Raw genomic sequence first — 15,667 nt, forward strand, 5'->3', positions numbered from 1 at the left:
TTTGTTGGTTATATATGGAGATAGTTACTCTTAGTACGCACTTGTACACACGTCTTCTGTCTGTATGCGATAGTCTTTGGATATTTGTATACATAGGTTCTCTGACTGAGAACTCGACCCATCAGCCTCTGGTGGTTTAAATTATAGCAGGGTCCGCTCTACCTACATAAAGGCAGGTGCTAACCTACGAGAAGATTCCTACTAGGTAGGTTCCCAGCAATAAGAATCACCTAATAGTGGCTGCTGGGTACACATGAATTGCCAATTTATGTGCTAAGTATTCTCAATTTTTCCTATGATCTAGGGCAGTAATGCAATTTGTGTTTCCTATATTTCATGTTTTCATGCTGTAGCGCTACAGTATGCAACTATATTTGCTGTTTCTTTTAAGTGAATCAGTCGTGTCTCAGTCTATGTTAGCAATTTTATGTATTTGTCATGTGCTGTTTCTGTTATCTTTATTAGAAATAGGTAGTTTCTAAGAAAAAGGTTTTCCAAAAATTGATTCATTCTTGGTAAATACAAGAAATATCTTAGACATGTTTTCATTAATTATTATATTCTGTATTCTCTTTCTGAAAATATTTGAAGACGACCTGATTTTTAATTTTCAGCATGACACTTTGGTCACAGTAGATCAGTCAGATAGTGACACCCAAACCACTTCCTGACGATTTTTGCTGAACGGCAGGAAAAGAAAACACTTAACATGTTGCACTTTAGTAATGAGAATCCACCTTATCCACTAAATAATTCACAACATCATAGTACAAGTGTACAAATCACATGCAGACATGACTTTTATAGCAACTTAAGGCAAGTGTCATGTAAATCATTCACCGGATATAGGTTTCCCAAGGGGAAGCCTCAATATCATGCTGGTGAGTCGCCCCCAGGGCAGTGGGGCACTCGGTACCGTGTCCGGTCGCAAGGGGGATGTCACGGTGGCTGCGACCCGGTCAGTGGCCCTGGGCCCCACATTAAAGGGGAAAATGTTCAGAGTTTGCTGTGATGCCACCTGTGGAGTTCGGTCAGTAGTTGGACCGACACTGCATTAAAGGGGTCCCCTGAGGTATGCTGCAGCAGCACAGATGTTACACTTCCCAAAGGTGAAGCGGGGTCCCCAGCGGTCCTATAGTGTGTGGCAGAGATGATGGTATGTGTCAGTGAATAAATGGAGGAGACAAGTTGTAAGTCTTTACCTGGTTACTGTAGGTTGCTGGCCACAGTCCAGGGCACCAGGCATGGATGATGGTGGGCCGGCCGGCTCAGAGGCAATGGAGAGTTCCCTTGTTCCAGTAGAGGTCTGTGAGCCTTTCCAAACAGGCGCCGTTAAAGGTGAGGTCCCTGCTGCCTGAAGCTTCCTACAGGGTCCTCCAGTTTCCCCGTCCTGGGACAGGTACAGGCAGCTTGAGCCTTTTTTACAAGGACTCTATCATGCCCCAGGCTCCTTAGTTGCTGCTGCGTCTCAGGCGTGGTGCGGGTAGTTAACGTGTAGTGTCGTGCCATCCGGTTCTGCTCTGTGTCCTAGAGTCCCACAAAAGCCTTGGGCTCCTGGTTCCAGTGCTTCAGCTCTGAGGGTGCCCTGCCACAGTTCCCCTCTGAGCTCTGTTCCTCTCCTGTGCTCCTTCCCTTCCGGCTACTCCACATCCAACCGTTCCAGGTTATCTGTCCTTCCAGAGGCTGCAGCTCCCTCGTGGCTGCCAGGCCTCTCTGTCTGCACTCAGTTCCAGACTTGTGTCTCTCCCAGACTTAACTAGCTCCTCCTCCCAGTCAGGATACATAAAGCCTAGGGAAGCTCCCCTGAATCCGGGTCCTGAGCTCCCCCACCTGGCGTGGATTCAGAATTTGTTGCATGTGTGTGCCTTACCTGGTGAAGAGAACTCCATTGCCCCTGAGCATGACATTACCTTCCCCGAAGGAGAAGCAACATACTGCAGCAACCGGTCACCTGGGGTGCTGCACTGGTACCAAAATATAGTTTTAAAGCAATATTATCACTGGATTTCAGAATTCAAACTTCATATACACTGCTCAAAAAATAAATGGAACACTAAAATCCCACATCCTAGATATCACTGACTTAAATATTCCAGTTGTAAATCTTTATTCATTACATAGTGGAATGTGTTAAGAACAATAAAGCCTAAAAATTATTAACGTAAATCACAACTAATATCCCACGGAGATCAGGAGTTGGAATGATGCTCAAAATCAAAGTGGAAAATGAAGTTACAGCCTGATCCAACTTCAGTGGAAATGCCTCAAGACAAGGAAATGATGCTCAGTAGTGTGTGTGGCCTCCACGTGCATGTATGACCTCCCAACAATGCCTGGGCATCCTCCTGATGGATGGTGTGAGACATGATGTCCCAGATGTGTTAGATCAGATTCAGGTCCGGGAAACAGGCGGTCCAGTCCATAGCTTCAATGACTTAATCTTGCAGGAACAGCTAACACTCCAGCCACATGAGTTATGGCATTGTCTGGCATTAGGAGGAACCCAGGGCCAACTGCACAAGCATATGGTCTCACAAGGGGTCTGAGGATCTCATCTCGGTACCTAATGGCAGTCAGGCTACGTCTGGCGAGCACATGTAGGGCTGTGCGGGCCTCCAAAGAAATGCCACCCCACACCATTACTGACCCATTGCCAAACCAGTCATGCTGAAGGATGTTGCAGGCAGCAGATCACTCTCCACGGCGTCTCCAGACTGTCACGTGTGCTCAGTGTGAACCTGCTTTCATCTGTGTAGAGCACAGGGCGCTAGTGGCGAATTTGCCAATCCTGGTGATCTGTGGCAAATGCCACGCGTCCTGTACAGTGTTGGGCTCTGAGCACAACCCCCATCTGTGGGCATCGGGCACTTAGACTATCCTCATGGAGTCGGTTTCTAACCGTTTGTGCAGACACATGCACATTTGTGGCATTTTGCAGGGCTCTGGCAGTGCTCCTCCTGTTCCTCCTTGCACAAAGGCTGAGGTAGTGGTCCTGCTGCTGGGTTGTTGCCCTCCTACGGCCCCCTCCACATCTCCTGGTGTACTGGCCTTTCTCCTGGTAGCGCCTCCAGCCTCTGGACACTACGCTGACAGAGCGCAATCCTTCTTGCCACAGCTCGCATTGATGTACCATCCTAGATGAGCTGCACTACCTGAGCCACTTGTGTGGGTTGTAGAGTCCGTCTCATGCTACCACGAGTGTGAAAAAACAACCAACATTCAAAAGTGACCAAAACATCAGCCAGAAAGCATTGGTACTGAGATGTGGTCTGTGGTTCCCACCTGCAGAACCACTCCTTTATTGAGGGTGCCGTGATAATTGTCAATAATTTACATCCGTTGTCTATTCCATTTGCACAACAGAATGTGAAATTGATTGTCAAACAGTGTTGCTTCCTAAGTGGACAGTTTGATTTCACAGAAGTTTGATTTACTTGGAGTTATATTCTGTTTAAGTGTTCCCTTTATTTTTTTTGAGCAGTGTATATTAAAAGTAGATAGTAGACCTGATAAGGCTGGTGTACTTTCATTGAAAATATATGCCAGTGTGGCTTTACAATCTTGATATTAAAATAAGTATTTTACGAGTCCAGCGATTTGATCTATTATGATCAAAGTGGGCATGATGCAATAACTTCAAAGTTCACCAGCATCATCAGATCTAGTAGATTTATTTACTAACTTGTGGTTAGTACTGTGGAATCTGGTGACAGATCCTCTTGAATCTCCTGTATAAGATACAAATTGGAGTTAATGAGAGTGAAACCCTAAAAGAAAAAGATGTCACCAGGTTTTTACTACCCATCTGTGAGCAGAATAAATGTAGAAGTGTAAAGCCCCTAATTTCTGTGATATATCACTTAGTGGGCTGCTTGCTGCAGTTTTTATAAAGTGTTTTTTTCTGTTGCAGATCTAGCAGTTCTCTATTGCTGAGTTCTGTATAACTTCGCCCCCACACCACTGATTGGCAGCTTTCTGCCTATGCACAATGTACACAGAAAGCTGCCAATCAGTGATGTGGGCGGGGTTATACAGAGCTTATGAATATGGAGGACTATATGGCAGCAGGTTTACTAGTCCTCTAGTGATAATCTCCTGCTGATAAAACTGGTATTTTAATTATGACTACAGCCAGCCAACCAGTAAATGACACAATCAGACGTCCATTTTTCATGTTCATGTTCTAGCCGTGAATTTCTTGGATAGAATATGTGTCCATTGTAGTCTATGAGGCTGTTCACGTCAGTGGCTTTTTTGTGGATTGTGTAGCTGCAAAAAATAAAAAAAATAAAATAAATCACGAAGGCATAACTTATTTTTTTTTCTTCCTCGGTGTCAGGGAAGAAATTTAACCATATAAGTCTATGCGATCAAAAGCATGCGGGTCCTATCAGACTGTAATCCATATCCTGTCTGATTAATGCTATAACGGATAGGAGGCTTTGTAATTAATTTATTCATATGTCATAATCGGACACGCGGACCAACCACAGTCCAAGTTTAATGTATATTTTTTCATTTTTATTTTTTGTGTTCACGAAAAATCACGATTGTCTGAAACAAGGCCTAATACTAAATTTATTTTCTTATTGACTCATCAAAAAAAGACCATGTACTGCAATGAAAAAGAAACACAAGTAGGTGACATTTTTCAGAAACATTCTCGGCACTATGTGTTTGTGTCTACAGGTCATACATAAAAGACCGTAAACCATGCTCAAAGACTGACAAGTAAAAAATTGTCATTAAGACTGTTCACATGTCCAGTTGTCAACTGTTTGTAATGGATGCAGTATTAAAAAAATAATTACCTGTTAAAAGCTGAGCAAAAACGGAGGCACACTTTGGTTTCGGATTTGCACTCATTTTTGTTCTGTTTGTAAAGGATCCATTTTTCTCTGGAGAGGCCTCTGATCACCTCTTGGGTACTGGGCATGCAAAGTCATCAAAAATTGGAACAGATATTATCCTTTTTTTCATTGAAGTCAAAGTTTGTTCTTTTGTTTTTTTTTAAAGAAAATAAAAACTGATCCAGTTTATGTTTTTTTTTTCTTTTAAAGTTTTTTGATACAGCTAAAAATGGATTGCAACCAAAGCATTTACGGATATTTACATCTCCATTCAAATGAAGGGATCCTCTATGGGATCAAATTCCTTCTATTTTTGCAATCTTAAATCAGATCTAAAAATGGAAATAACTACTGGACAAGCGAATGGAGCATTAAAGGGGCATTTCATTTTAACCATCCGATTAGCCACTCCTAACATTCAAACAAGACAATTCAGTTTTCAATAGGTTGACCAATGGGTGAAAGAACTTGACCAACTATGAACTATAATAGTATAAAGCGGCCAAAATCATGCATTATAAATAAAACTATATGGACGGGGTATATGAAAGAAGCTGCCAAGCATATCTAAAACCAGTTCTGTTCGGAAAAAAAACAAACCTTATTTTACCAGAAAAGTGTGAAAAATGTCAGGCTAAACTGGGCAGAACTGTAGCACATCTCTTCTACCCCTCGATCTCTGCTGTGGGGGTAATGAAGAATTGTCATGTTGGTTTTCATCCTGTCTGATTCATTGTACCATAGGTGCAGAAGTACAAAGTAACATATGTGTCTGAAAGCCACGTATTCCCTGATGTAATCTGATGGACCCCATTGACCCAAAACTGCACCTTCGATGCAAGTATGAACATAGCTTACATTGGGCATGCAACCATACGTCATGAAGTGCTAGAATAATTTGGTTTCATAATTTTGAACATGGCCAGAAGTGTGAAGAGCATCGGCAAGGACAAAAAAGTGAAAGTAAAGAACGTACAGTATATCAACCTAAGAGTCATGTAGTAATAAGTCAAAAAACAGAAATGCTAGAGCACTATTTCCACTAGTACTATGCTAGATAATCTATAATGTGGCACTTCATTCAAATAGAATCACTTTGCTCATCTTAAGTGATTCTATTTGCCCTTGTCCGGTGTCCAGACTGGTTCTCCTTGGCATCCAGACGAGGTCAGTGTCTACGTCTGCCTGGCATCCTGGTCATCTTTTTTCACTTACTAGGCCCTCAAGATGTTATGACATGCAATGTGCCGTGAGGTCTCGACTTTATGGGCATCCGACTATGCGGCAGAGGCTGTCAGGTCGCCAGAAGTGAACACTACCCCTGTCAAGTTACCAGACGAGAACCTAAATTGATGTTGGACCATTATAATTTTAAACTTTCAGCTCATCTCTAATTCTCATTGTAAGCCACAGCATAAAATTGACAAGATGTCGGATTAACAAAGTACCAGGCATTTAACGTGGCAATAACTCCAATCTAAGACCCTTCATAAAGCATTGTCTAAAATTCAGAAGAGCAGCTATCAAACACGCTGGTTATAAGGCACATATGCTGCCCACCAAAGAATGGCACAATTACTACTAAAGTCTGGCATATTAATCTGGATTCTCACTAGTGCAAATTAATAGTTGAGCAGTTGCCCAGAGCAGACGGTCTGTCTGTTCCTTTCATAAACGAGATGATAAATGGAAGCTGGAATCTGTATGGTTGCCATGGACAACTCATCAATCCACTTTTTTCCCTAATGCTGGGACAGAGAACATCTGTAATTTGGTGTTATTTGACCTCAAGCGTAAAGATCAATTTACACTTCAAAATGATCGATTTTTCAGTCTTGCATTTTCCTGATTTTAATTGTTATTATAAAAATTTTACCTTATTATTTCATCGCTTCTTATTTAAACCTAAATGAAACCAAACACTGCGTAGGTCTCAGCTAAGGATTACTAGTAAAGTAGTGTCACCCCCTGATTTAGGGTAGTACAAGTATAAGGGACTATTTGGTTATAACCCACATAAGTTGCTCGGGTAGAGCAACTCATCCAGGATGGCACATCAATGTGAGCTGTGGCAACAAGGGTAGCTATGTCTGTCAGCACAGTGTCCAGAGCATGGAGCAGATACTAGGAGAAAGGCCAGTGCACTACGAGATGTGGAGGGGGCCAACAACCAAGCAGCAGTACCGCTCCCTCCTCCTTTGTGTAAGAAGGAACAAGAAGAGCAGTGCCAGAGCCCTGCAAAATGACCTCCAGCAAGCCACTAACATCCATGTGTCTGCTCAAAATATCAGACACAGACTCCATGAAGGTGGTATGATGGCCCGACATCCACAGGTGGGTGTTAGGCTTACAGCTCAACACTGTGCAGGGCGATTGGCATCTGGCAGAGAACACCAAGTTTGTTAGATTAGACATTGGTGCCCTGTGCTCTTCACGGATGAAAGCAGGTTCACAATGAGCACGTGACAAAGTCTGGAGACGCCGTGGAGAAGGTTCTGCTGCCTGCAACATCCTCTAGCATGAACGGTTTGGCAGTGGGTCAGTGATGGTCTGGGAATCTCTTTAGAGGGCCACACAGTCTTCCATTTGCTAGCCAGAGGTACCCTGACTGCCATTAGGTACCAAGATGAGATCCTCAGACCCCTTGTGAGACCATATGCAGGTGCAGTGGGCCCTGGGTTACTTCTGATGAGAAGAAGATGAGAGTTCGCATCTCTGCTCCAGGAATATGGCTGCCGCGATCTCCATCTGCGCACGCGCGGCATCCCGCGGCCATTTTCCTGAAGCCGTGGCCAGCAGAGCGCCGCTTCTGCGCACGCGCGGCCAAAGGAAGATGGCCGCCCCCACCGATCACCAATGAAATAGCGCACATCGCGCTCTTTTCACTCCCCTGTGCAGTGGATTCGGGACCTTGGACATGCGCACACCACTACGCCACCAACGGAAAACTAAGCAAGATCTGGGGGAAGACACCACGCCCATCTGACCAGACCAGCCTGATTGACAGGCGAAAACGACTACTTTGGTAACGTATTTCGGCAGCATAGGTGGGGAATCGGGGTCCACAAAATACACTATTGCAATGCACAGCTCAGGCCCTATTTAAACAGTATTTTTATCTCATACGGAAAAAACGGGGTGACAGGTTCCCTTTAATCCACCAATGCCACGTTGCGCCACAGACTGTCCAGGAGTTGACTGATGCTTTGATCCAGGTCTGGGAGGAGATCACTCAGAAGAATATCCATCATCTCATCAGGACCATGCCCAGTTGTTGTAGGGAGGTCATATAGGCATGTGGAGGCCACACACACTACTGAGAATCATATCTTTGTCTTGAGGCATTTCCACTGAAGTTGGACCAGCCTGTAATTTGATTTCCTACTTTGATTTTGAGTATCATTCCAAATCCAGACCTCCATGGGATATAAATTTTTATATATATATATTGATCATCTTTATGTTTTATTGTTCTCAACGCATTCCACTATGTAATGCAACTGGAATATTTTATTTAGCGATATCTAGAATGTGGTATTTTACTGTTCCCTTTATTTTTTTTTGAGCCGTGTAGATCTATAAAGGGGTTGTCCATGTCTGGCGAAATCTATGGCAAGTGTTGCAGCTTGCTGAATCCTAACCTATGTGTAATGCACACATTAGGATACGGCTATGCTTGTCAGTTCAAACAGTCAACAATTGCATAGTTGTGGTCAGATGCTGAATACAGTCTCAGTCGCTTCTCTCAATATTGAAAAAGAAGACTCTAGTAGGCACGTGACCACAATTCTGAAAGTCACATACTTATGATCACGTGACAACAGCTGGAATCTGAAAGTGGAACCGAATCCTAAGAATATGAGCATTACACACCTTCAGCAGACTGAGCACTTGTACAAGTTTTCACCCGGAATGGACAACCCCTTAGGATAACTCTAGGGTCCCACCACAGGGGTCAATAACCATTAGGCCGGGGTCAGTCTTCTGAGTGTGATGCGAGAAACTCGCACGAGTCTCTCGCATCAATGCCCGGCACTGCTGGTCACTACCTATGATGAGTGATGAGATTTGAAAATGGATTATTACTGCATAAAGCAGTCAAAGAATTCCTTTCATTAGCCAAGGCAGACACCCACTAGATAGCGTCTCCCACTCAGGACAGCTTAGAATAACCATTTATTACCTGGATATCCATTCATCAATGGGAGCCGTACAATCACTGCTGGGAAATTGAAAAACTACCTGCATCTATAGAAACATAAGCAAATCACCAATGGTTTCAGCTACTTTTCATAAAGGTTTATCCTCATTTACACAACTTTTTTATGAGCTAACCTGCAGTACATGAGGACAGCCATTATACAGAGTGTGGCGCTGTGGTGTTCTGGCTCATTGCACTGTGTACATCCAGCTGCAATGGGAGCAGCGGACAGCTGGATGTCGGACCCCTGCCTATCAGATATTGATGACCTATCAAAATGATACGTAATCAATATACAAGTCCTGAACAACTCCTTTAAGTATACATTTTATGGAATTTTTCCAACTTTTCTGATAAGCTTCCTTTTGTCGTCATCAGTTACACATAATTTCATTATATTAAGTGACAAATTAAAAACATTGCACAAAATTATGAATAAAAGCTGCCATAGACAATTCACAGACAGCCTGGAATCGTTGTACAGCCTGGGGTCTCCTACTGGAGATATTTCTAGAATAAAATATATTGTAACCTTAATTGTGCAGATTTGCTTCCTGTGACCCCCCAACTATCCAAAAAATGGATGCACTGTAGTGGAGTAGCTCTCTGCAAACTATTCCCTGCACAGCAGCTCTCCTGACCACACACTGTGCGGGGAGCTGCAACAGAGCCAACAGGGCTGGTGGTGGAACACCATAACATTACTAATGGGAACGCATGTTATATACCTAACAGAATGGCAGCTAAGCAAAAATTCGCCAACTTGCACGTGACAGTTATGATACACATACTGAGGTTCTAACATTTTATGTACAAATCTTATCTGTAGGTTATGTGTTTTATGGAGTTTTCTCTAGATTCAGAGATACTGGTAACTCCACAGCAAATGTCTACAGAAACAGGGGAGGGAACATTTCTGGTCAAAGTACAACTGGAGACCTGTGTCACTCAGAAGGAAACACAATGGCCTCTGAAGTCAACCTGCCTTGTGATAGCACTTAATCACTTGTCTGAGCTACTCCAACCTAAAGTCAGACAACTGATACCATTCTGATAAACGATCATGCCATGATAAGGAAGGCCTCTCCAGAAACCGCCCATTCAATGAAAAGGGAGGAGCAGTCAATACGTCCTTGAGATGTCCTCTTCTGCCAAAATTCCTATTTCACCACTATGTAAAGTAGACCGCATCCAATAAAGTCAACATGACAAGATCACAAGGGCTTGTCACCCAACTTTATAGGACTCTTGAATGGAACTAACTATACATACAGCCATTTTTGGGTGAAGGTTGGATCACTGCACAACTGGGCACATTGTTCAGGAGTGGAAAAGCTGGATAAGACGAGAGCTACATGGCGACGTATCACACAATGAAAGCTCAGCGACATATTGTATCGGATGCAATGATGTACTACTTTGTCATGTTGCGACCAGTAACATGTAGCGGATGATAGAAAAAGTCACAAGTGTTTTCAAATGTGTCGGATTTTCTGTCGCCAGCAACACACGCCATAGACTTCAATGGAAATCGCACACAACATGCAGTTTATCGGCAGCGATGGAAAATCAAAGCTGTAAAATAGTCAAAGAAATGTTGAACAGATGTTTTTACTACGGGACACATGCCGTCATGTAGCCGCAGGCCAACAACCCCGCCGGTAGTCGCCATATTTAGGAAGCAAAAAAATAAATGTTTAAAAAAAAAAAAACATCTTTATCAGTAGATGACAATTATATTTAATTGTGCATTTGTGATTTTCGCTTATGCAACTTTTGCATCTTTCTATAACACAAAGCCATTTTGAATCCCAAAGTTCACACTAACTCATAACGACGATCATGTCATTTCTACTGGGGAATTGAGAATTTGTTTATTAATTAATAAGCGTGTACTCGCAAACACCAGAAACCTGGAAGATAGAATCAAATGCTAATGTGAACAGTGCCTAAAGCATCATAAAACTCCCTAATGCATATGCCTTGAATTCTCAATCAGGAAAACAAACACAAAAACAAAAATAAAAAAAATGCAAAAATGACAAAGTTACAAAGTCCAACAAACTTCTGACCTGCACCAGACTGGCTGCACAATCAGATCAGCTAATAGGAAGTCACAGGAGATCAGCTTTCAGCCCATTTATCTATCAGTCAGGGAAATAAACCCAAAACATTATAATATTATGGAATGTAACACCTTGTATCATAAACATCAGCTCTCTGTATCACCTGGACTAGCTGCCATAACACAGGGCTGCAGAGAAGAGCAGCAGCCTCACACATGGCTGAAAGGAGCTGCACAACTAGTCTGCAGGAAAACTTACTGCTCCACATAATAACACAACAAGGAGGCAACAGGTGAGACCCAGGCAGCCATGACACATGCAGCTATGGGGGTGTCCTGTGCCCCCCAGCCTTGCCTTGTGCTGCAGGTGAGAAGGGTAGAAGCGTTTGCATGCACTTACAGCCATATCTGGGTCTAAGCAGGGAGCTGTCCTCATGGTGCATCCTGTGAGCAGCTGCTACACCTTCCACTTCACCCCCTTTAATAGATGCTTCAATCCAGTGAAGACACGAGCGGAATACAGGGGTAGAGGAGTCCCAGGATCCCGCACTCAGGTCCCTTCTTGTCCTGCCTGTTGCTTCCAGGCTGTGAGATCTCTCCTCCTCCTCCTCCCCTGTGCTGCTGCTGCTGCCTGCACCCTCCTCCTCCTCTGCTTTCTATAGACTTTCCCTTGTGCTCTCAGCATTGTGTTGTGAGCAGCAGTAACCTATCAGCGCCACCTACTAGGTTTTACTTATCACAGAAAAAGTCTGGAATTAGTGAGAAAACTGAGCTTTGAGTTTTATTACTTCGATCTGAGATTTTCTTGGAGAAATGTGGAGCAAATATTCCTGAGTCCTTGTTTTTCTATATATTTACTGTATGATTTGTGAATGATATCCAGGAATGTGTGTGTAGTATGTATGTACGTACATCTGTCCCCTATATATATAAATATATGTATATCCCTGGAAATGTTTCTATGGAAACCCAGTGAATGGTGGCTTTTACTCCTGGCTCTGGGTTGCTTTTCCCATTAAGAAAAATGGGGATCTGTGTCAGTAACAACTAGGGCACGTAGTGGTTAAAAAAAGGAAAATAAGACATAAGTAAGCCCTGAAAAAAGAGGTATTTCTCATTGTGGAAATCTACAAGTCGTGATGATGGTAAAATTACGTGTAAATTTGTCATAGAAATTGGAAATAGGCGACGAGGAAGAATAGATGCGGAGGGGACTCAATAATATGCCATTCATGGTAAGCCTGATAGATCTGCTCTCATCTGTCCTGGAGAAAAAAGATTTTTTTCAACTGTCATCTTCCTCAGGTTTATCCGTGAAGATATATATATATATATATATATATATATATATATATATATATATATATATAACAGCAGCATATTTACAAGTCGCTTTGGACACAGCACATGTCCGCTCCGTCCAAAGCGCTGCCGGCTTCTGAATGCAGGTGAATCCGCATGTGATCACTGAACCGTGCGGAATCATCGCGTCCAATACTTTGTATGGGTGAAATTTACTTTGCGGAAGTTTACGTCTCCACAAGAGAAAATGACATGCTGCAGTCTGGATAGACGCGTCGCATGTCCGTCTCCGTGGGTGAGCTGTGGGCGTCTGTGTGTCTTTTCTAGAATTCCCATCCACTGTGCTGTAACAGCTGGATGCTGCGGGTTGGATGCTGCAAAAGTACACAGCGTTCAACCCACAGCGTTAACTTATCATGTGCACATACCCCAAGTCTATGCAGACTGTAAAAAAGCTGCTTCCAAAAATAAGGTTTTGCTGTGGTTTTTTTGCTGCATTTTTATTGCTGCGTTTTTGTTGTCTCTTGTGCATGTTGATAAAGCTTAGTGGCCCCCCAAAAAAGCATAATTTAACTTCCTTAACTTTTTGCACCAAAAACGCAGTAGAAACTGACACCACCGTTTTTTGCTGCGTTTTTGCACTTACCCATTGTTTCCTCTGGGTGAACAAATGCTGCAAATATGCTGAAAACACACTGAAAGAAGTGACATGCTGCAGTTGGTTCATGAGATTTCTGATATCTCATAGACTTTGCTGGTATTATAAAACAGAGTTTAAAATTTGTATAAAAAAGCAGCACAAAAAAATATCTCAGCAAAAACGCAAAGTGTGAACATAGCCTAAGGGCTCATTCAGAGATTTTTCTCATTTCCAGTGTGTTTGATCAGGAATTGGTCAGAGAGTCCGTTTTTGCCATCGAAGTTTGATCAGAGTTTTCATAAGTTTTTTGCGGATGGAAAAAAAATACTGATGGAGGTTTCTCAACCTTCCTCTATAAAGAAAAACATCCTGTACAAATGTACTTATTGTTGCCCTCATCCTGTAATAATGTCCCCAGTTCTGGATCCCATCCAGTAATAGTAGCCCCCATGCTATTATTATGTCATCTATTTTGGCTCTTATTTTGTGCTATGAACTATGCTCATTAGTACTGCTCATGCTGTAAAAATGTCCCTCATCTTGGACCTTATGTATAAAAGTACCCCATTCTGTAATAATGTCATGTGTTTTGGCCTCTATCATGTAATAATGTCCCCCATAATGGCCTCATCCTGTTATAATGTCCCCCATAATGGCCCCATCCTGTAATAATGGCCCACACCTCAGAAAAAAGAAACAAAAGCATAAATAATTATGGCGGTTCATGCTTGGAATCCCTCCATTGTGGCTGAATTATAACAATTACGTTTAGTGTTGAGCGATACCTTCCGATATTCAAAAGTATCGGTATCGGATTGGATCGGCCGATATTCAAAAAATATCGGATATCGCCGATACCGATACCCGATACCAATGCAAGTCAATGGGACTATTTGAAAAACGGACAATGGAACGGTATGAGGCAGTGACGCACACCCTGAGCTGACTACAACCGGCTGTGGTGGCAGAACAGACTACATAGTGAGCTGCACTCACACGGAGACCGTGCAGACAGCCGTGAACGGCGCTGCAAGGCCAAAAAAAGCTCCTCTATGTAATCCTATATAGTGTTTTTCCACAATCTAGCAGGATACAGATGGAAAGCCACTAATAGAATACATTTGAAAAAATGTGCAGCAGGCTGCACTATTTGAAAAACGGACAATGGAACGGTATGAGGCAGTGACGCACCCTGAGCTGACTACAACCGGCTGTGGCGGCAGAACAGACTACATAGTGAGCTGCACTCACACGGAGACCGTGCAGACAGCCGTGAACGGCGCTGCAAGGCCAAAAAAAGCTCCTCTATGTAATCCTATATAGTGTTTTTCCACAATCTAGCAGGATACAAATGGAAAGCCACTAATAGGATAAATTTGAAAAAATGTGCAGCAGGCTGCACTATTTGAAAAACGGACAATGGAACGGTATGAGGCAGTGACGCACCCTGAGCTGACTGCAACCAGCGGTGGCTGAAGACCAGACTACAGAGTGAGCTGCACTCACACAGACACCTTGCAGATAGCCATGAACAGCGCTGCAAGGCAAAAAAAAAGGTTCTCACACAGCGGTCGCTATATTAGCCTGGGTAAAGCACAATGAAGCAAATCGCTATCTCTAAACTGGCCCTCAGTCAGAACACAGCGTCCTGTCCCTAGCTGAATTCACAGCAGAGTGAACCCAAAATGGCGGCGGCGGCGACTTTTATACTGCATCATGACATCATTTCAGCAGCCAAGCACAGCCATGCCAGTAGTTACATGCCTACCATGCAGAACAGGATGTGCCCGCACTTCTAATTATTCCTCATTGGCTGAATTCTGGATCTTTGAATTATGGAACCTTCCGATTCCGGTATTCAATATACTGTAAGTATCGGAACTCGGTATCAGAATTCTGATACCGCAAATATCAGCCGATACCCAATACTTGCAGTATCGGAATGCTCAACACTAATTACGTTGTAAAAGACTCATTGCCAGTTACCGCAAACGCTTGATTGCAGTTGTTGCTGCTAAGGGTCGCACAACCAGTTATTAGGTTTAGGGGGCAATCACTTTTTCATACGGGGCCCTATAGGTTTGGATTTCTTTTTCCCCTAATAATAAAGACCTTCATTTAAAAACTGCATTTTGTGATTGCTTGCGTTATCTCTGCATAACGTTTACATTTGTTTGGTGATTTGAAACAATTAAGTGTGACGAATATCCGAAAGAATAGGAAATCTGGAATTGGGCAAACACTTTTTCACACAACGGAAATTATATGCCCTACATCCTTGTATTTATAACCCTCATTCTGGCCCCATTTTAGTGTATAGATCCCCATCCTGTTATATGTCCCTTAAACTGGGCCCCATCCTGGTATAGATATCCCCTATCCTGGTGGTAATATGTCCCAAGTTCTGCCGCTGTTCTTTAATGTATAGAAAAATATATACCATTATACTCCCCAGTGGCGAACACAGAAGGCATGGAACCCCATAGCAGAAGTATAATACACTCCCCATGGTCCTCCATATAGTATATTCCACAGCCCATAGTCCTCCCTAAAGTATAATGCACAGCCCCATAGTCCTTCATATACTGTAATGCACCCTCATAGTACTC

The 15,667-nt window shown here is 43.0% G+C and overlaps 1 protein-coding gene across 2 annotated transcripts in view; it reads right to left on the bottom strand.

Annotated features, from left to right (window-relative positions):
- IQGAP2 (IQ motif containing GTPase activating protein 2) overlaps positions 1 to 11,743 on the bottom strand; it is a 398,264-nt gene extending 386,521 nt beyond the window's left edge. Inside the window, exon 1 of one of the 2 annotated variants that reach the window (XM_077287309.1) lies at positions 11,517 to 11,743. In XM_077287309.1, the coding sequence (XP_077143424.1) occupies positions 11,517 to 11,559 (43 nt within the window). In that variant the 5' untranslated portion in view covers positions 11,560 to 11,743. The remainder of the gene's footprint in view (positions 1 to 11,516) is intronic. The other variant, XM_077287298.1, reaches the window with a different exon arrangement.
- Positions 11,744 to 15,667: the final 3,924 nt, after the last annotated feature.

Source organism: Ranitomeya variabilis, chromosome 1 (genome assembly GCF_051348905.1).
Source record: "Ranitomeya variabilis isolate aRanVar5 chromosome 1, aRanVar5.hap1, whole genome shotgun sequence".
Taxonomy (NCBI): Eukaryota; Metazoa; Chordata; class Amphibia; order Anura; family Dendrobatidae; genus Ranitomeya; species Ranitomeya variabilis.